The sequence below is a fragment of the Alligator sinensis genome, unplaced genomic scaffold (assembly GCF_000455745.1).
Source record: "Alligator sinensis unplaced genomic scaffold, ASM45574v1 scaffold140_1, whole genome shotgun sequence".
In the NCBI taxonomy this organism is placed as follows: Eukaryota; Metazoa; Chordata; order Crocodylia; family Alligatoridae; genus Alligator; species Alligator sinensis.
Genome location: NW_005841836.1, coordinates 3,942,093 through 3,964,278, shown reverse-complemented (window position 1 = coordinate 3,964,278; position 22,186 = coordinate 3,942,093). Strand labels below are relative to the sequence as shown.

General features: G+C 45.7%; 1 protein-coding gene across 3 annotated transcripts in view; it reads right to left on the bottom strand.

Annotated features, from left to right (window-relative positions):
* Positions 1-22,186, bottom strand: part of SHLD1 (shieldin complex subunit 1) — a 105,619-nt gene that overhangs the window by 14,009 nt on the left and 69,424 nt on the right. For 2 of the 3 annotated variants that reach the window (XM_025202105.1, XM_025202110.1), the window contains exon 3: positions 5,927-10,246. In XM_025202105.1, the coding sequence (XP_025057890.1) occupies positions 9,729-10,246 (518 nt within the window). In that variant the 3' untranslated portion in view covers positions 5,927-9,728. Of the gene's footprint in view, positions 1-5,926; positions 10,247-22,186 lie in introns of those variants that run through there. The other variant, XR_003093662.1, reaches the window with a different exon arrangement.

Genomic DNA, 22,186 nt, shown 5'->3' with positions numbered 1-22,186 from the left:
AGCGCCCCACGCTGTAGCCACTTGCAGCCTGCCTGGGGCTACCTGTGCCTGCTCAGGACATCCCCGCGTTGTGCAGCCCAGCCCAGCTCCACAGACCCCTGCCAGCCTGTGTCCCGCTTTGGGCCCCACCGGTGCTGGCCCTGGGACATGGGACCAATGTCCCTATATCTTGGGACCAAAGACATTGGGACACTGGTCCCAAGATGGTGACGGCGGGGGCACCTGTCAAGGGGTGGGGGTACCTATGCAGTCCTCGACAGCCTGCCAAAACTGGGTAAGCGGCTCTCTGCCCAAAATAATTGCCTGCCCCTGGGTTAGAGGGTAGTTAGGCTTGGCATCAGTGGTGCTGAAATTGGGCAGGCTATTCCCAGAAGCTGTCAGCAGGGTCTCTTCTATAAGTGATAGATCCCATCATTTTGAACTGAGTGATCACAGTTGTTTTTGTGAGTTGTTGGCCGTGTTCAAATCAGACTGGGAGATCACATTCTAGAGCCAATCTGAAAATAACCCAATTTTGTTCTGAACCTAGGACTGGACCTCAAGGGACTCAGATATGAGGCCCTGGTTTGACCTCTCATATTTTTACAGGTGGGAATGCGTTTAATCGAAACTGACAGCTCAAATGGTTTGTATGGCATCTAACATTTAACTGCCTGAGTCCCAGCCAAGGCAGACAAGGAAAACTGTACAGCTGTTCATGCCATCCTCTGAACACCTTCCTGTCACAGCCACATCAATTATAGCAACAGTATCTCCCCCTTCTGTGCACTGGACACTACCAGTGCAGCAGCAGGGACTGAAAAAGCTACTTAGCACCACAGAAGTAGCTCCTGAATGCTATTACTCTGAGATTAAAACCTCAGCTAGTGGAAATCTATATAACCCCATCAAGTTCAATACCACAGTAATGATTTACATCCACCAAGGATCTGGCTCACTACTTTGATGTGTGCCACAGCATCTCCACTGTTACCACAGGCAACAGCAATGCACAGTAGGGCTGTGCGAGGCTTCAGACCATGCTTCAGATCCAGAGAAGATTCAGACGCTTCGGACACCGAAGCAGCATGTCCAGATCGAAGCGCTGGCTTCTTTAGGCTTTCCAAAGCGGTTTGGAGCTTCTGAGCCACTTCGGAAAAGCTTTAGAGCCGCTTCGGAGATCCAGCCATATGGTATAATGGGGAATCAGTGAAATATCTATAACTTTGTTGTTTTTGTCTGATGTGGATGAAACTTGAAGGGGTGGTAGCCTCTGCTGAGAGCACGCAGCCTGCTAAGTTTCAGGAAGATAGGTGCAGGGGTTTGGGGGGACCTGCACCCTAAATTCTTGAAAGCAAAACTCATGTCACGTGTATGTGTTACACCACAGGGGGGTGAAAACTGCAGGGGTGGTGGCCCCTGCTGAGGCCACAAAGCCTTCCAGGTTTCAAGGAGATAAGTGCAGGGGTTTGGGGGAACTGCACCTCAAGCTGCGGAAAAGCAACACTTGTGACATGGGTGACACTGTGTGTGTTAGGGCGCAGCAGGGTGAAAGCTGCAGGCCTGCTAGCCCCTGCTGAATCTTGTGACATGGGTGCTTGTGCAACTGACTGTCTCTGTCTTGGGGCAGTTGATTGTCTGTATTCAATCAACGGCCCCAAGACAGAGACAGTCAGTTGCACAAGCACCCATGTCACAAGATTTGCCTGTCAGCAGCTTGAGGTGCAGTTCCCCCCAAATCCCTGCACCTATCTCCTTAAAACTTGGCAGGCTTCGTGGCTTCAGCAGGGGTCACCATCTCTGCAATTTTCACCCCCTTGTGGTGTAACGCATACATGTGACATGAGTTTTGCTTTCAAGAATGTAGGGTGCAGTATCCCCCAAACCCCTGTACCGATCTTCTTGAAGCTTGGCAGGCTTCATGCTCTCAGCAGAGGCTACCATCCCTGCAAGTTTCATCCAAATCAGACTAAAAACAAAAAGTTATAGATATTTCATTGATTCCCCATTATACCCTATGGCCGGATCTCCAAAGCAACTCCAAAGCTTTGAAGCCGCTTCGGCCAAATCGAAGCGGGAAACCAATCTGGAGCTCCAGATTGGATCCCTGGCATCTGAGGCAGCCGGATCCGAAGCCAAATCGAATAGCTGCCTATATGCACAGGCCTAATGCACAGTCACTATAATAATGGACCAGTGGCTATGTAATTATGAGAAGGACCTGCATTACATTAGCAAGCTTCATACAGAAGTTCCTGGAAGTGTCTGTACCTGCCATGGAAATTCAAATATCCCTAGGAAGATTTTCAGCAGTCTTGGCTTTGAATGCCTATTCTTACATATTTTATTGGGGACACGTGTAAAGCACAACAAAATTATACCAATCCAGTTAGGACTTGAAGGAAACAACATGGTACCCATGAGACCTGCAGGTGGAGGTCTGAAAGTGGGAAGGATGTCATTATTCACACTAGCTAGCATACAGTTGCAATACAGACAAGATCATTTTAGCAAGAGGGTAGCATCACAGCAACACTTCCAACATTTGTTTTTTATGTGCTGAAAACCAAATGCTCACCTAGTATAAATGTGTTTAGCTGCATGGGAATCCACCAAGATATGCCTGTTGACAGCAGACAAGGACTCAGTCCTAGAGCTTTATGGGACACTGGCCCCTCAAATGATTTCCTTTTCCCTTTATTAATGGACTGTGACCCCTCCCTTCCAGTCTATGATCTCCCAGGCCCACACACATCTGGATAGTGAAGGAATGGTGGAGGCGCATGCATCGCCCCCTATTAATGCTCACTGTTAGTGGGCCCTATCAGTACAGAATTTCACATGTGGTGGGACTGCAAACCAGAAGGCAGTAATGCCAGCAAAGGATTGCAGTCTATGTCTCTTCTGGGCAGTGGGGACAGAGCAGCTGGGAACCACTGCACTGACTGAGAAACAGTGAGACAGAGTTGTGTATGGGCTCACCTCTCCTTTACAGTTTGACAGCTGGCTCCTAAAGGCTGAAACAGATTTGCTCTATTTTTAAAGGGAAGGCCTCCCTGCCACAGAGGTCCAGCTAGGACTATCACAAAAGCAACTACAACTGCTTGAGAGACATATGCAATGAACTGGAACAAGAAGGAATCAGAAGCATGGCAAGCCAGTGTTCATGGCTGCCAGAAAAACAGCCCATACCCTACCCTGCAGGGCTGAGGGAATATTGGCTATTAAGAAGGGCTCTGGAACCCCCAGCATCCTGAGTTCTGGCCCCAGTTTCTGCTAGTTCATGGCCTGAGGAAAGAGGAGGCCCTGGGACAAGTGGCAAAGGTCTCAGTTTCCAAGTGTCTGGGTTAACGAGCTCCAGTCTGAGTTTTGAAATGCCAAGTTCGAGTCTGAGTTTCCAGGTACCAAATGCCAATGTGAGGTCAGAATCTGCAGGCAGAGGTCTAAGTTCCCGTCCCCTCAGAGCTACCCCCAAGAGGCTACAGCAAAGGGCGGGTATCAGTGCAAAAACTTTGTCCAGTCATGTCTTTTACGGAGCAGGGGATGAATTTAGTAGCTCCCCGAGTCCCACCTGCTCAGTGCCACTGGCCTCCTCTTGTTAATTACACTGCCCTGAGCCACTTCAGCTCCCTATAGAAAGTTTTGTGCTCTCCAGTATGTCTCTGGAAGAGCCTGTCGATGAAGGGAGGTGACCCCAAAAGATCCTCCTATCCAAAGGCCTGAGGCAGGGAGAGCTCCAGAGCTTGGAGAAATGCTGAGCAGAGCCCAATAAGGGTTCAGTCTGCTTATCTGTGAGAGGAGACAGACAAACCTGTGAAAGGAATCTGCAGAACCAGGCCAGGTAAGACTTAGCCAGGCGTGTCCTATTTAAATTGGGATCAACCTATACCTGCTGAGGTGCAAACAGGGCCAAAGAAACAGTTTGTCCAAACCTGTGGAATGCTGTGCTACATGATGTCAATAGGGCTCTGTCTCTATAGAAAAGGAAGCAGAAAAATTTCTCACCTTCCCTTATTCATCCTAAAGAAGCACTGTAAAAAGGTCATACCCCAGCTATGCCTCCCACCCTCCTTTTAAAATTCCCCTCTTCCCTGGAATGCCTTCCTAGGAGATTTTAGTCTAAAGATAATTCCCTCTCACTCCTTGTGATGAGAAGTTGCTGATAGTCCTGTGACCCCCACCTGATGCCAGAGGAGTTACTATGCATTCCTTGTACCACTGGGCCCCCTCCCCTACCTGGAGCAAGGAGCTAAAAGACCCACACAATCAAGGAACTCTCTACTTCCTTCAATGTATCCCTGATACATTGCCCCAGCCCCACACAGACATCTCCCATAACGATTGGCTGACCATGAGTCTGATGTCATAATACCAATGAAAAGTTGGGTTTGGCTACTGCATTACAAATCCCTGGCAAAGGATATGTGGGGAACACCATAGCCCTCAACCACCAGTTGGTGACTGACTCCCAAGCTGGATCACACTACAATCAAGAGGCCCCAGAGTCTTCTAGGAGGCTAAGTGCAGAAAGAAGGGCAAGTGCTAGACTTCCTTCTGGGGGCCATGACCTCCTGCTTCAGGCAAAAAAAAAAAAGGTAAATTTAGAGCAGGGCTGGAAATAGGCAGAGAAGGGATGAGAGCATGGAGCCCTGCTGCTCTCAAACTCTCAGTGAGAGTCCTAGCATCTGGTGCAGGGAGACAATGTCTAGGCCTCTTCTGCACCCTCTGCTTTTCTTTCTCCAACTGTTGGGGATAGATGACATCTCTTGGCTTCTCTCAGACATGCAGTGTGGCCGAGGGCTGCAGCTCTTTTAACCATGGTGGTTAAAAGAGAAGAAAGGAAGGACTTGTTTGGGAGTTGTCCAAGAAGCCTGAAGAGAAGGCTGAAACCCTAGAGAAGGGCAATGACAAAACTCCAGAGTGATGTACAGGATGGAAGGGGTATGCCAGAAAGTCAGACCACAAACAGGGAAATAAAATGGGACCCTAGAGTTCCTAGTAGGCCAGAGAACAAAGCCCAAGGAAAATGAAAACCATGGGAGACCAGAGGTACCCACAAGGCAGGTAGCATAGAAGAGCCTGGCCTAGGGAGAAGGGCAGCAGGAAACTGGAGAAGACAAAGGGAACCTATAACCTGTGTGGAGAGAAGCCCAGGACAAAGGAAACCCCACAGCACAGAAGGAGCCAGCAAGCCTATGAGAAGAGAAAGAATCTCAGGAAGTGGACTGTGCTGCACAGGATTCCTCCAAGTTGGAAAGAGACAGGTGACCTCCCAGAACTTCCTCTATGAGCTGTTGTCTCTAAGCTGTGTTCTCTGTCTCACAAGAATGCCCGTCTCAGGTAGGCACATGATTTCTTCTGGGCCCTGGTAATGTTTCCAAGTCCTAGAGTTCTGCTAAAGCTAGATTACCTCAACCCCCATACTGGCATGCAACTCTCAGCTAGGTCTCTTCTGACACAGGCTGGCTACCGATTGTAGGATGGAGTAGATGGGAGAAAATAGTGCATGTGTGAATGCCACGCTGTATGCAGCGCTATCTGTAAATGTCAGCAGCTCCAGGCAAACTTGGTCCCGGTGCAGTGGGGAGCAGAAAAGTAGACTCGACAGTCCACCTACTCCATGACGGAGATGCACTGTGGGACTGAGGTGGGATGGAGCCTTGGAATGATTGCATTAGTGATCTGCACCTACAACAGAACTCTGGCAGCTCTACATCCATTATGCCTATTAGTATAGGAAGCTCTTTTGGTTCTCTTTTAGGCCTCTCTGTATTGCTGGAGTGGTATAAAGGGGTCTTAGTGGAATGGAAAAATGGCCCCTGTGAATAGTTTACTCTGAGATCACTCTGGTGAAATTCTTAAGACTATCAGGTCAGTAAAGGTGTCAGAATTGGTTTCTAAGTAAAATTCCCTACCAGATAATTAAAGAAACCTCCAACAATTAAAGTCAAACAAATAAAAACCCCAGAAGATTTTAATACAGTAACTACAAGGATATAAAAGAAACCACTTGGTCCATTCAACATAACCCATCCTAGTTATACTTGCAAATCAGCTTGTGAAATTCAAACGCTGACATATGTGCCATTGCTCACAAGCGATAATATTTATTACTGCAATTTCTTCTTTCCAGCTTTGTGAAAGGCCAGACAGGATTCCATTTCTTTTAAGTAAAAAAAATGTGCAAAGCAGTTAGGGAGTTTTGCTTAAATCCCTGAACAAAAAGGAATGATGCATTTGTTTCTCAGTTTCTTGAAGGAGCAAAGAATAGATGTTTATCAGGAAATGAGTAATGCATATGATCTGGCTTTCAGCAGAGGTGGAAGTGCATACAGTAGGTTCCAGAATAGGTTAGTAAAAAATTAATTAGCACCAAGTGGGGAAAGAATGATGTGTTTATTCTCTGCAAAGCATTCTTGTTTAAGCTTAATAAAAATGACTGAACTAAAAAATCCTAGTGATGTAAACTCCTCTTGATAGCAAGTGTTTTTCCATATACAAAACACTGCATTTTAAAGCAGGAGTATGAGAGATTTTTAAGCTCACAAGGCAAGATTTTAGGACACCAAACATGAATTTCAATGGGAGATAGGGATCTAATCTGTTTGGGCACTTCTGAATAACCCACTATATGCTTCTGTGCTTTTTTTAGGCACTTACTCCTTCTGAAAATCTATCAGAAATATTAGTTTTCTAAATGATTTACATAACATAATCAAAATTAATAATTTTATGAAGCAATTAGAAAACAAAAATTAGCACAGTGATCTCAACCAAGGTGCCACAACAGCATAGGGTGCCTTGAGATCCTTTCAAGGGAGCCGTGGGGTGCCACACAATGTTAGCACTGCTAGGTGTGCAAACATGATTCATAAGAAAAACCCACAGATTTCTAATAGCAATCCATAGCTGTGGTCTTTCTGAGGCTTTTGCAACTGAAAAACTGATCTATTTTTTTTTTTTTAAACTATAAAACAATAAGAGTAAAAACTTAGAGCTGGCACTTTTTAAGGAGCACCTCAAGTCTATCCAGGGTGCCCTGAGTCTAAAAAGGTTGAGAATCACTGATTTAGCAAATTTGTTTTATTTTTCTTTGGATTGAAACTTTTTCCTGCAGGATTTGTGATCCAAGTATTCCAGCAATTTGCCAGTCCTTCAGAACGAGATATTGAAGCAGGTGAATGATATAAGTGAAACTGTCTGAGTAACCTGCTCCAGAAATGTACATAAATCAAGCATATATAAATAGTAAAAACCAAAGCAAAATCTACAAGGTTAGTCATGCCAGGCAAAAACATGCATCATTTTAAATATACAGCATTTCATCCAACTGCCTTTTTAAACAGATTTAAAGCATAATTTTCAGAAACAGAAACTTTAAGACGTAACAGTGACTGAATAAATAACAGCCTTAAATGACTGATGATCTGTCTGAAGCTAGGATAGAAAGCTCTGTTTAACCAGGACCAGCCAACATTTCAAAGGGCAAAGCAAACATCAAAAGATTTTTCAGTCTGGTAGTGCTACATCCTGCATCATAGGTAAAGGTCAAACTAAAACCATGCATTACAGCAGCACATTCCCAACAAAGGTTTCAGTGGGAGGCCTGATGCTGTATTCCCTCCACCCTGGGAGTCCTATTTTTCTCCCTTCCTCCCACAAACCTACAAAACATAACTGCATAAGTTCTCTCAGGAGTTATTCCTGGTTTTCACCAGTACAAAGGAGAAGAGAACTGGGCCCCAAAAATTCCCCAAGGAAAACAATCAAGGTCCAGGGAGTGTAAAAGCAGCAGGTGGGCAGACTGCAACCAGTGAATGAAAACAGTCACTAGGGCAATTGTGCTTCATATCACCTTTCAGAGTCATGTGACAAATAGCGAAAATGCAACAAAGCAAATCAAAACCCAACATCTGTAACTGTTGGGTACCTAGTTGACATCTTGCCTGAGTAAAACTAGGGTGGCAAAGAATTCAGGATGACGGCAGCAGCAGACCAGAGGAAGAGATGAACCACAATTGGAACCAATGGTGAACAGCTGCTAACATTGCACCCAAAAAAAACACACACCTACAAACACAAACATAATGGAGAAAAGAGTTTAAAAGTACTATTTCCCCTTGTCTGCCAAAACGCAACAGAAGCAGTTGCTTGGTCTTCCACATATCAGTGGCAAAGAACAGTCGATGAGAATGGGTTGTGTGCAGCAAAGAATGTTAACTCTCTCCTCCCTGTTAAACATTTGGGGTGAAGACACTTGTCAGTCACCACCAGCTTCTTTGAAGTCAAGGGGGCCAGAAAGACATCTAGAGAAATTGTTGTGGTTGCAATGAAGTCAGTGGGCCTACAGTGAATTGTACCAGCTGAAGATCTGATGCATTTTAAGGTCCTAACTCTGCTTTTCATCATGGCTGTAGCCCTGGGCATCTGGCATCTCACCACAGCAGAGGAGCAGGCATGTGCACACCATAGCAGAGGAGCAGGCAGATGTCCCCTAGGAACCTACATAATGAGGAATGTACCCCTCTAGACCCATTTCCTGAGTCTTTCACCGACACATCAACCAGCTTCCCCATCTTTAAATCTATTGCAGGCAGTTCATTTTGGGAGGGGGAGGGAATCAATCCCCTATCTCTTGTGCATCTGGGGAGCTGGAAGTGTTTTTTACTCAGATCTATCACACATCATGAAAGTACATCTGCTTGGATTTTTTCAATCAGCATTTTTCTTGCTCCTACAAATGGCACTTTTAGCTGTTATCATAAGTATAAGGGCAACACTGCTCCAGGCACAAGCTAAGCAGCTGTGGTTGCTGGAAGCAAACAATGATGCAAAGCTGAGAATTTAAAGCCAGATCCCACTGCACCCATTAGGTGCCTAAGTGTGACCCAGCTCCACCCTGCTAGAGTCTCTGAAAACAGTTAAATGCCAAAGGTGGGAGGGTGAGTGGGTCCTTCTCCCCCATGTTTTTTGTCTTAGTCTTTAAGGCTAAAAGGATGGCATTAAGAAAGCTGATGTATTAACGATTCTTTAGGGACTTAAGCAGAGTGGAATAGGGTGACACTTAGACACTTAATATGTAAAATAGGATTTGGCCCTTAGTATCCAAATGTTGGAGGTAAAAGACCTGATCAAGCTGACCCTCAAACACTTACTGAACAGCAGCAAACTCCAGAAATAGCCAAACAGAAATGACTGGAACTCTTTAATGTAGCTCCATATGAGCATCTCTTGTTGTCCAGTGTATGGAGAGATCTTACAGCAGGCTCTGAGAAAGGTTTGTCCTCTGGTGCCATAGCTACAAGGTAAGCGTTAGGATAACAGCAGCAATGGAAATAGAGCACCACAGATGAGGGCCCTAACATTTAAAGGGAAGTCCTACACAGGCTGCTGACTGGAGAGGGAGAGAAGCTATGGTTAGTAATTTTGCAGTTTAAACAAAGTGTTACACTGACTCCCAGCCAAACAGATTTCATAGACATTTGGGCTGGAAAGAACCCCGGAAGTCAGCAGGGATCATAGGATCCCAGCAAGATAAACATCAAAATGTGTCTTGAAGGCATTCAAAGTGGGTGCTTGAACCGTCTCCGGCAGCAGTCTATTCCAGACCTTGGGGGCACGGACAGTAAAGAAGTTCTTCCTTATGTCCAGCCAGAAATAATTCATGTCTTCCTGAGTTAGATCCTTTCTCTATGCAGGACAACCCTCTTCTGGCATCCTAATTGCTCATATGCTCCAAACCAAATACATCAGGAGCTGTATTTCATCACATCCTGTTTTAAGAGGAATCGGAGGACATCGTCTGAGAGCCCAGGAATTTGCTTTCCCTCGTTCATTGTGGCTTCCCCATCAGCAGGGGCTGAGAAACAAAAATTACGGGAATGATTTGGAAAGACCTTGATGTCATCTCTGTTCAAGACCATTTGAGCTATCTGGAGACTGCGCAAGGCATATTTTGTCCCATCCTTGTTGGCCAACTCTGAAATTTTCTGGGATAGACACTGTGAAGCTGCCTTGTATGTTGGATCCCCTCGGCCAGGCTGCACCTGGCAGCATTTTTCATAGAAGTTCTTTAGAGAATTTTTAATGCTAGCTCCTTCATTAGTGCCTTCATGTTCAGATGTCCAAGATGACAGAATGTCACTAGGCTGGGAGGGCTGAAACTCTGCATCTGAATGGTGCCTGGGATTTGCCTTCTCACAGAACTTGGTCCAGAAGCCCATAGTAACCAAAGAAGTACCATCTTCAGGATCTTGGCTATCATCACCTGCAGGCACAGAAAAGGGTGAAATGCATTAAATATTTAGCAGTACAGAGGAATTCCCGAACGGCTGCAGATGATTAACAGAGTTGTCCTTGAGGCACCAACAAAAAAAAATCTCTTGCTTACTGAAGTTTCACTAATAATCTCAAAATCAGGCTGCCCAAAGGTACGATCCTATTAAATGCTGAAAGAAACCTGGTCATGCTCAGAAGAGGACTATTGCAAAATTCTGACCAGGCTGCCAGAAGGACTGCCTGTACACGTTTGTCAGAAGATATGTTGCACTACTGTACTAGATTTTACTGGTGCCCTGGCCTCATTCTATCTCCAGCTGGCCTTATTTATTTTGTGGCTGGTACTACATGGCTCTTTTCTGTCCAGAAAAGAAGTGGTAATTTGCTGACTTTCTGCTGCCAGTGGCCATTACCCATTGCCCAGGCTGGCCCAATGGGAAGGCAATGGATCTCCAGGCTACCAACTTAGGCAACTTACTGCCTGGTTTCATTTTTTCCACAGCTCACTTTGTTTTTACATTTTCATAGGAGCAGAAGACTAGAAGGGGTCTCCCAAACCAAAAAGACCAGTCCCCTGAGTTTCCAGGCATCCATTTGTCCATATGGGTTCACAAAAACATCCACTCCAGCCCCTCTAACATGCCACAGTAAAATAGTACCCTACAAGTAAGAACCTACCAAGTGTCACAGGGAAATAGCTGGAGAGACAATGGCACCAACCTGGATTTGTTAGGTAAAATAAGACCAAGTCATTCCAGGCAGTGAACCACAACCCATGCTACAAGAGGCCTTATCTTACCGCTCCTGTGCGATGCAGATTCCTGTCCCCAGCCTTTGGCCAGAATCTAAGTGTCAGATCCAAAGCTCATTTAAGCCAACATGCATTTCCAACAACCCTGCTGGGCTTTGGACCAGACTCATGACAGAACAGCCTGTGCTCCCCTTTCCTAAACCCCATTTTTCCAGCTCTCACAGACTAAATTCTGCTACTAAACCTTTTAGTGGTAACTTATTTTCCATAAACCACTGGATCTTTCTAGTCCAGTCTTAGCACTCACCTTACTGTCTTACAGATACACCTTCCCTTTATTATGCAACAATGGGGATCTCTCCTGCTCTCATGGAAATCTATGGAATACCAGGCAGATATTTCTTATTAATGTACCAATCATGGCAGGAAGGCACTGTGCAGCTGTACATGAAGTCAGGAGGGCTTTTTACAATGCTGGTGCATCTCATCATTGCTTTGTGGCAGCAGAAAGAGCATTTCTCTATATCAGCACTGCTGACTGCTTTCTCACCCCCAAGGCTTCCCTCTAAGCTGATTTGCACAACTCCTGAGCCACATACCAAGGGGAATTTCTAAGGACTTGTTTCTGTTCTTTACTGAACAGCTACTAGCTTTACAATCTCTGGTAGGTATGTAAGCGGTATACAAAGTCGGAAAATAGCTGAGTCTTTCATAATTTATTGGCATATGAAGTGGAGCACAGCCCTTCATTTCAGTAAGAGATCTTGTTCAAAGGGAATCTCAACTGTGGTACAGAAGGGCTTTTCAATTTTTTTTTCCAATAGATGGAAACAAAGCAGTCCTCACTTCTGCATGCTCAAAGATTCATTCATATCAAATTAATGCGTCAGTGAAGCTGTACTGTAGGTTGCATCTTTATTTCAGGAGAATTGCCTCCTCTTCCTTGCCCCCTTTGATCTTTTCTTTCAAATTCACTTCACCCCAATTCTGTTTTTTTGAGAAGAATTTATCCTTGTCCTGCCATCTGTCATTTCTAATATAGTACAAGGAAAAGCTTACGTGGCCTCCTTTTTACATCAATCTATACCATTGCAGTCATAGTACAAAGCTAATCAAAGAGAAGAGATCCATTTTCTACTAATAATCTATCAGCCTCGGTGTCCAGCTTACATTAGATTGGAAGGATCATGCAACTCCAGAAAGGCAATCAAATCTCATTTGCACTCAGACTCGAGCAGCATTTTGGATATCTCTGCCATCTCCTTGCTACTTGTTACATTCAGCTTGCAGCTTTATTTTGTGCGAAAGCAAAAGCAGTAGCAGCTTTTAGCTTAAACCCTCCAGGATTCAGTAAGAGCAAAGCCCGGTTAGCTTCACATGATCCAGAAAGACTTCTCTCTAGGCCCTTTGTCATGCAGTTATAACCTCAGCATGAATGGTATTTTCCATCTTTCTTTAGTTGTAGCCAGCCCACCAAAGAAATGACCTGCAGTTATTAAGGGATGGATATATTTTTTTCTAACTGAAGATATTCAATTATATTATGAAGATGATGATATAGATGTCTTTGGTGTCTTGTTTTTCAGTGGAAAGCAGCTATCTCAGAGTGGTAGTCACCCTGAGCCTGATCTAATGGCAGTCTTGCTATAGACTTCAAAGGACTTTGGATCAGGCTCCAGAAATCAGTGCTCACCAAAGACCACAAATGTGTTTAACCAGCAACCATAACTCAGATTGTGGTGGTCAGCTGACAACACCCTAACCACAGTGCATGACTGATACCATTTAGGAAACATGTCAGTGACCTCCAAATAACAGGGATGACAAAATTCAAATCTCTGCACCCAGCTAAATCATCTTATTTTTTTGCAAACTCTCTCCATACTCAAGCCCCAGCCTAAAAAACCTTAGCATTTTGTTCATATGACCCTAAGCCTTTTCCATGTGGCTTTCTTAAAGTGATACAAATCCAACACAAAGGATCTGATCCAAAATCTGTTAAGCTATAGAGGGATCATTGTTCAACCTGTCAGAGCATGTTACATGTTATTCTCTCACTTTTTATGTTCTCTCTTCAGTTCCAGTCCAAATCACAACATAAAATATTTCCCATTCCTTATTAATGCAACACACCATTCTGCTTGCCCTTGCTTCTTAGAATTCAGACTAGGCAAGCATCACCACTGAGCTTTCTTGACTACCATTGTAGTGCTTAAACTAGTCTCTGACACCACCCTTGGCCTTCTGCTTCTCCAAATAATCTGCTATCAAGCTGCAGAATTTTTTCAGTGACTATAAATTCTTCAGAAATATGCTGCCCCCGACCCCTTAAAAAAAAACTGGCTTCCAACAGATAATTTGCTTAGGAGCTAAGGGAGCTTGGAAGTTTTATGCCTGGAGGGATGAGCTACTGTTTTGTGGTGGTCCAAGGGATGTGCTTGTGATGGGGACTCCAGTGCACATTCTTGGAGGATTTTGAGGCCTGCAGAATGAATCCACCCTCCAACTTCTCCCTTGTCTCCCACAGCTCAGTCTCTCCATGATGCTCTGCAGAGAACAGTCTGCAGGAGGTACAGGCTTCCTGACAGCACAGGAGATCTGTAGCACAGAATCTCAGGCTTTTCAGGGCAATCGTCTAGATTTTCTCACTCTTGCCTAATAAAACCCAATACTGCTATGGCTTCAACGGGCCTGACCACAAGGCTTCAACAAACCCAGTCCAACATCTGCTGAGGTCAGTGGACAGGGGAATGCGTATGCAGCAGGCACGGAAAGTTAGATTCTCAGCAGGGCAAACCCATGGAACCCCAGTTGTCTTCAGTGGCACTGAATGGCCTACACCAACAAAAGATCTGACTCAAACTGTTTTTAAGTGTCTTCACTATTTCTACTCCCAAACAAGCATTCAAACAACCCATTCCATTACTCATATCTTGATTTCATTCTCATATGACAGATAGTCACCACTAAGAAGGTATATTATTTCACCCGCCTCCCCATTTCATGGTAATTGGAGACCGTAAGCTTTTGCGTTTCTTTGCACAAAATTTGGAGGATGATAAACGGATATTCTGTGTTTATAGCTCTGCTGTTGATAATTTTAAAGTCTCCATATGGTACAAGTGAGTCTCTGTGCATTACAAATCTTGTACTTGGGACTCTGTTTTGTGATACAATGATACTGCATACATTATTACTTTCACTTTCTTACATTATCTCATACCTCCATTTGAGAATCTATATATAGCCATACTAATGCCTCTGCCAAGCAAATACCGCTTTAGAATGAGCCACTATGCTGCCAGATTCTTGGAGAGAAAGTCTTACCCAGTGTGGCCTCTCCCTCCTTGGGCTACTGCCCTGACCCCCAAGCTGCTGCTTTATCCCTTTCACACAGGGGTTTGGCTGAAGAATTCATGTACCTGCTGATCAACCAGCCACAGCCCTGTTCGCCTCTCTCATTACCCTCCCCATATACCACTGCAGATGGAATTTGCAGAGGCCATGTATGGGATACCATTCCCCTGTGAGGGTCCATGACCTGTCTCCCTCCCCTACATGGCAGCTTTGTACCTGTGACCTGAATAGTAGACAGCTGCTGCAGCAAGGCTTTCATACCTTTGAAAGTATTTGTTAAGTATCCTGCAATAAGGCTGATTAACTGTCCTCCTTCAGGGTGTAAGCTAATTGCCACAGGGCCCAGGAAAACAATCTATCCACATACAGGACTGCTAAAATTAGTGACACGTTTTTGGCCTTACTCAGTGCCCTTTGAAATCAGTGGCAGACTTTTTACTCGAGGAGGAGGAAGAGGAGATAGAGGGCTAGCTGGAGGTTTCTGGCTGCTTCTGCATGGCTCACAAAGGAAGGATCGAAGATGTAAGGAGGCAGCAGTACTATTCCATGCAAGAAGTCGTGCACTCCTAAAATTAAAAATCCATGGAACTGCAATGTCATGTTTGGATCCACTGCTAATACTGGGTGCAGCAACATTCAGCTCCCCCCACACACCTTCAGTTTTCTCTTTCAGACTGCCCCACTTGCAAAGTGCATCCCCCAACTCACATGTATGGCAGCAATAGTACCCATGCAGGACCATTTTAAAATATAGCTGATACTCCATGAGCTTTCTAATGGAACGGGTGTCAAATCAGGACATCTGTGGGCTGATTATCAGTCCCAAACCATCAAGTAGATGGCTTACCCTGCTTTTACCAAACTCTTGGTAGTCTGGCCCTCTCAAAGCCACCTACTGCTGTTATGGGCTGATGCAAAGAAAGCCTTTTCCAGAACCTAGCAACTCTGCTATATATACATCTTATTTATTAACTTTTTATGTATATGTTCACCTTGGGAACAATATGGAACCCACTTCTTTACAAAGTGTGGCAGTGACATAGACTGAATGCTTTTGAGGAGATTTTCAGAGGCAACACCAGTGGGGCGCTTAATTTCACTTTGTGCATACAAAAACTCCCTCTTCGCCACTTCATTCTTCCACTTACTCCAACTTCTGTCCAATGATCTACCTCCCCCTTCCAGTCTTCAGGGTAACAGCTATCCATCCTAGAATGTCTGGAAAGTGCCTAGCACATAGCACTCAAGCATAAATAAATAAATGGCCAAGAAGTGGATTTGAGGACACAAGAGGTAACTTCCAGTCTTGTGTTCCTAATGATGTAGTCACTGATTCTCAACCAGGGTGTTGGAAGATCCTTTTAGGGGTGCTGTAGGGTGCCACCCAATATTAGTACCATCAGGCATGCAAACACCTACACATGACTCTCAAGATAGTCAGAGGTTTCAAATAGGAATCCCCAGTGTCAAAACCATTCTGATCTGTTGTTGTTTTTATGATTTCTTTGAAATGAAAGAATTGCTTCTTTTTTTTTTCCATAGTCAAAAATCAAGTGAAAGCTAAGAGTTGGCATTTTCCTAAGTGGGTGCCTTGAGTCTTAAAATGTTGAGAACTAGTGTTTTAACATCAAACCAAAAAAAGAAATTTTGGTGATGCCAGAAAGTCTGTTTGTTTAAAGGTTAATGCAGACAGTCTGCTTAATAAAAGACTGATGTATTTCACATGTGATCCTAGAACTTTTGTCAATTGAAGTAGAGGACTGTGACACAATCACATTAGCTCAGGGGCGGATCGCCATCTTAGAACCAGAAAAAAATCAAATCATACACTAGAAGTCAAACACCTACTATAACATATTTTTATTTTATTACAAAAAGTATTTTTGCCATGATTTGTGTTTGCATGTATATAGAGGTGACTGCATAACAACTAAAAAATAAATTCTTAGTCTTGTATATTGTGTGGGGTCCATGCGCGTATGGTGAGGGTTTGTGAGGGGGTGTGGCCATGTGTGGGAGGGGCATAGGGTATGTTGGGGAGTTGTGGGGGCATTATGTGGGTGTGTGGCATTTGTGGGGTGTTAGAAGGCAAGGAGGTGTGGGGACCCCCTGCACTCTCCCCATGGAGGAGCAGCAGGCAGGAGCACTTGGGGCACTCGTGCCCAGCACAGATGCTGGTGCCCAGCAGCGTGTGGCTCCAGCCAGCGCTGCACATCATGACGAGAGGTGCAGCCTGTGCCAGGCAGTCTCTATCGTTGGTGCTCTTCATACAGTTGCACAGCCTCCACCAGGCCATCTCTGTTGCTGGTGCTCCCTGCCACACATGTGCAGTCCCCACACTTGCACAGCATGGGAGGAAAGCCCCATGCACTGAAGCCAGCTGCCTGTGCTACTCCCTGCAGGTCCAGGGGTAGGGAAGGCAGCCAGCTCCAGTGCATGGGGCTTTCCTTCCATGCAGCGCGAGTGTGGGGGCTGTGTGCGTGTGCCAAGGAGTGCTGGTAATAGAGATGACCCAGCAGAAGCTGTGCCCCTTGCTGCGATGTGCAGCACTGGCTGGAGCCATGCACTGCTGGGCATCAGTGCCTGTGCCAGGCACAAGCGTCCCAAGCCCTCCCGCCTACTGTTGCTGCCTGTCAGGGCTGCATGCCATAAGGGGAGTGTATGGGGGGGTCCCTGACACCCCCTACCCTCCCTTACACCCACAACTTACCTAGCCAAGCTCCACACTGCCACTGCCCCCCCCGGATGCCGGCTCTGCACTGCTACCAGCCCCAGCCCCATGCTCCACCCTCTACCTCTGCCGCTTCTCTATTTGCTGCCGAGAGACAGCGGGATGCCAGGGAAGCCGAGCAGGTCCCTAGCAGCTGCTGCAGCAGCCCTGCCTGGAAGCTGCGTGCTGGCAGGGCCAGACCCTTCCACCCACGAAGGTGGGAGCAAGGCACAATAGGATATGTTGTGGGCGTGTGTATACGTGGGCACCTCGCTCCCACCCTCCTAGGCAGAAGGGCTAAGCAGGGTGCAATTTGTTGGGGAGTGCCGCAGGCCAGATAAAAGTGCCTGGACGGCCAGATCTGGTCTGCAAGCTGTATTTTGCCCACCTCTGCATTAGCCTCTTCTTCTGAATATGTTCCTGCAACTTCAAAGTAATTAGCCCTTATCCCAGAACTCTAGTCAAAACATTTTTGAAAAGGAAGGTGCATTTCCACATGAAAGGGAACATGGAAACTTCTTTTTTCTGACACCCGTCTCCGCTCCTCATATTTGGCTGACTTGGATTCGCTTTTGGGTCTGCAAAGACATAGCTGGAGAAAACTTCAAGCACCTGTGATATCAGTGTATGAAGGGTCAAAGGCTTCTTAATAAACAGGATTTCCCAACACTAGCAGCACAGGAAACTAGCACAACAATATCTTCAATGGCAGAAACATTTGAATGGGGACACAGGCAGACAAAGGTTCTTTGGGTAAATGTGATATCTTTTGTTAGACCAAATAAGTAGTTTGAAAAATTGTTCCCTGCAAGTTTTCGGGTACAAACACCCTTCTTCCAGTGAATGAAGACACTGCATTGTTCTCCTGACTTCCAGTTAAGAGATCTGTTAATTTCTCGGAGCCACATGCTATTGGCACCTTCCTCTGTGTTGCTAAGTACTACATAGGAAGCATGGAGCTAACAATAGAACAGCTGCCACCTCTAGTTAAAGAGAATGTGCTGGAGAATTGTTCAAATCATAACCCAACAGGGCTAAGAATTTTAGAGGCTGAAGACAGCTGTTTGCCAAGCTTCTGCTCCCAGGTTGCCTCCATCAAATTACTTTAAAAAGGGGGCTCTAAATTGGAGACAAGAAAACTGGGTGAAAAAATTAGCTCTTCTTAGCTAAGCACTATTTTTCATTCAATTGTTATGGAGCCACAAAAAACTGCCCTCTGTCATCTGTGGGATGTTAGTTAACTCAGAAATTAGCTAGATGGTGCTAGATGTTATATTTGTGATAACATGGCTGTTGGCATCATCAATGAACCTCCTGCTGGACACAGTGCTGCGGCATGCTTGTAATGACAGTACTGAAATGCCCAAGCATTAAATGAGATAGATACGTGGCTGCTTCCCACAATAACAAGCGTGCCTGTTCTTCATAGATTCGGAAATCTTTGGACCAGTAAAACTATCAGCATCATCTAGTCCAGTGAGGGCCAACGTTTTTGGTACGAGTTCCACAAAGTAGCTCTACACCCTTCCCACGTGCCACTCTGACCCTTTTTCCTTTATACAATCTGTGCTCCCTAACCAAGCTGCTGCTCTGCTTTCTGCTCCCTGCTTGATCTGATGCTCTGCCTTCTGCTCCCTGCTCTATCTGCCACTGTGCTGCCTGTCCCATCCCTAATCTGCTGTGTGCCATACACCGAGGCTGCCCATGCCACAGGTTGGCTACCCCTGATCTAGGCTGATCTCCAGCAGAGCACAGAACTTGACCCAATAATTAGGCCGTGATATATTCAAAGATACCTTATATGAAGTCAGTGCCACTCTAATGGATAAAATCTCCCCACCAAAAGATACCAGCCTTTTATCCAGCTCTGCATAATAAGCTGTTTCATAGATTTTATAGACTTTAGGGCTAGAAGGGACCTCATAAGATCACTGGGTCCAGGCCCCTGCCCAAGGGGCAGGAAGTCAGGGTTAAAGGATCCCAGGAAGATAAACATCCAAATGTTTCTTGAAAGTGTTCAAAATAGGTACTTGCACCGTCTCTGGGGGGAGCTTGTTCCAGGCCTTGGGGGCTTGGGAAGTAAAGAAGTTTTTCCTTATGTCTACCCTAAAACAGTCTTGCAGGAGTTTGCGACCATTGGACCTCATCATCCCCTGGGGTGCTCTGGTGAACAGGTGTTCCCCGAGATCCTGATGCACACCCCTTTTGTAGTTATAGGCTGCCACCATGTGACTCAAGCCTGTACTTTTCCAGGCTGAAGAGTCTTGTAGCTCACAGCCTCTCTTCATAAGGCCTGTTCTCATGCCCTCCGATCATGCGCATGGCTCTTCTGGACTCTTTCAAGCTTCTCCATGTCCTTCCTTAATTGTAGAGCCCAGAATTGGATGCAGCCTGTAGAGTACAGTGGGATGATGACATCCTGGGTCTTAATCAAGATGCATTGGTAGATGCAAGCCAGAGTTTTACTCGCTTGGCCAGCTGTGGTATCACACTGGTGACTCATATTCATCTTGTGGTCGGTCATGACTCCCATATTTCTTTCGGTCATGGTGCTATCAAGCATAGCATTGCCAAGCCTATAAGCCTGATGTGGACTTTTATTCCCCAGCTGGAACATCTTGCATTTCATTGTACTGAATGGCATCAGGTTTTCATCCACCCACTTTGTAAGCCTATTGAGATCAGCCTGGATCATCAGCCTATCCTCAAGTATGGAGACTCTTCCCCAAAGTGGGAAGTCAGCAAACCTGGTTGGTGTCGTCAGCAAACCTGGGCAGTCTGTTTTTGACACGAGTGTCCAGATCATTTATGAAGACATTAAAGAGTACAGGTACAAAACCAGAGCCTTGGGGGACATCACTAGTCACTGAGTGCCATATTGATTCTGTTCCATCAACTACCACTCTCTGGGTCTGACCCCAGAGCCAGTTCTCCAGCCATCAGACTGTGGAGTAGTTGAGGCCACAGCTGCTCAATTTTTCCATGAGGACATCATGGAACACAAGGTCAAAGGCTTTTTTAAAGTTCAAATATACGATATCAACCTCTTCCCTCTTGTCCAGGTGACACGTCACCTGGTCATAGAAGGAAATGAGATTGGTCAAGCAAGACCTACCCACAACAAACCCGTGCTGGCTATCCCTCAAAATGTTGCCATCTGTTAGCCTGTCAAGAATAGCTTCTTTGATAATTTTTTTCCAAAATCTTCCCAGGGATTGACATCAGACTGATTAGCCTGTAGTTTCCTGGGTCTTCTTTCCTCCCTTTCCTGAAGATGGGCACCACATAGGTCCTCTTCCAATCTTCAGATACTTCACCCAAGCACCACGAGTTCTTGAATATCCTCACCAGTGGCTGTGCTATGATGTCTGCTAGTTCCTTTAGCACTCTTGGGTGCAACTTATCTGGACCAGCTGATTTATGGGGATCCAGCCTCTCAAGATCCTCCCTCACAAAATCCACGCCACTGGTGGGCATATATTCATCTTCACCCCAGTCATCCTGCATCATGTTAGGCAGGGTGGTCCCTTTGGGCTGATGAAAAACTGACGCAAAGTAATCATTAAGCAGATTGGCTTTTCCTGGGTTGTCAGTAGTCAGCTGCCCCAGCTGATTTAGCAGGGGTTCAGTGTTGCCCTTGTTTTTCTTTCGCCTCCCCACATATCTGAAGGAGGACTTTTTATTGTCCTTGATTCGTGTAGCCAGATGGAGTTCAGTTGCGGCCTTGGACGTGCAACTAGCTTTTCTAGTTCGGTCCCTTCAGGTGCAGGCCTGTGCAGCGTACTCCTCCTTAGTGGTGTATCCTGTCCTCCATCCATTATGCGCCTCTCTTTTTAGATGTAGGAGGTCCCTGAGTTCCCTGCTGAGCCAAGGAGGTTGTTGAGACCTTTTACCACCTTCCCCATGTGTGGGGATGGACTCCCCTTGTGCTTCTAGGATTGCTTCCTTAAGGAGCAACCACTGATCATGAACAACCCTTCCCTGTGAAATCATGGCCCCTCAGGGCCTCAAGAACAAGTCTCCAGAGCTTATGAAAGTCAGCTTTCTTAAAGTCAAGGACTACTGCATTGCTGTGTCTTGCTAGCTTTGCGATGGATAGTGAAAGTGATCAACTCATGGTCACTGTCATCCAGTGACATCCCCTTCCCTTCAATTCTTAGGTCGCTGATTAGTTCGTCCCCTTTGGACAGTATCAGGTCCAGCAGCGCCTTGCCTCTTGTCAGCCCATAAGCTTCTTGGGACAGGTAGAGCTCATCCATGCATGTAAGGAAGCTTTGTGACTGATCGGATTTGGCCGTGTGCTCATCCCATAAGATGCCCACTGAAGTCTCAGCTAGTTCTCTGGCAAATTCTTTGTCAAGCACTCGTTCCTGGTTTGGAGGTCTGTAGTAGACTCCTACCATTGTATCCCCTTCACTACATTCCCCTCGTATTCTAACCCAAAGGATCTCCCATTGTCCTCCTTGGGTGCCAATCTCAGCTTGTAGGGACGTGTAGCTCTCCTTCACATAGAGAGCTACACCCCTGCCCCTTTTTTCAGCACGATCTCTCCTGTACAGGGTATAGCTATTTATACTGGTTGTCCAGTTATAGGAGGAGTCCCACCAGGTCTCTGTGATCCCTATGAGATGGTAGTCATTTCTGTTTAGCAGTGCTGGACCATGGGTACTTCCTCACCATCTGCCAGATAATGAGATACAGTATGTTTAAAAAAGAGAAAAAGTAAGCAAGAAAGAAGAGGGCTACTGTGCACATGTTTGGATAACCATGTAACCCCTTCTTCCTCCTTTCAAGTGCAGAGTAGCCTGGAGAGGAATTTCCAGAAAGGTCCCCACAAACTCATCGATATTTAGAGCAGAGGGAACCCAGGTTCAACAAAAATAAGTCTTGGCCTTGTCAGAAAAATCACAGTGCAAAGCAGCAGCACTTCCAACCTCTTCTTCCTTCTCTGAGGGGAGACAAAAGTGCATACACCGTGCCTTTCTTCTTGCAGCTGTGTTGGTGGGTAGTCACAAAGCACAAGGCACCCAGGCCTGAAACAATCTTGAAGGGTCTTCCTTCCTTTCCCTAGAGGCTTTTTTCACTCCTATTTTGAATCTCCTTTCCATGCT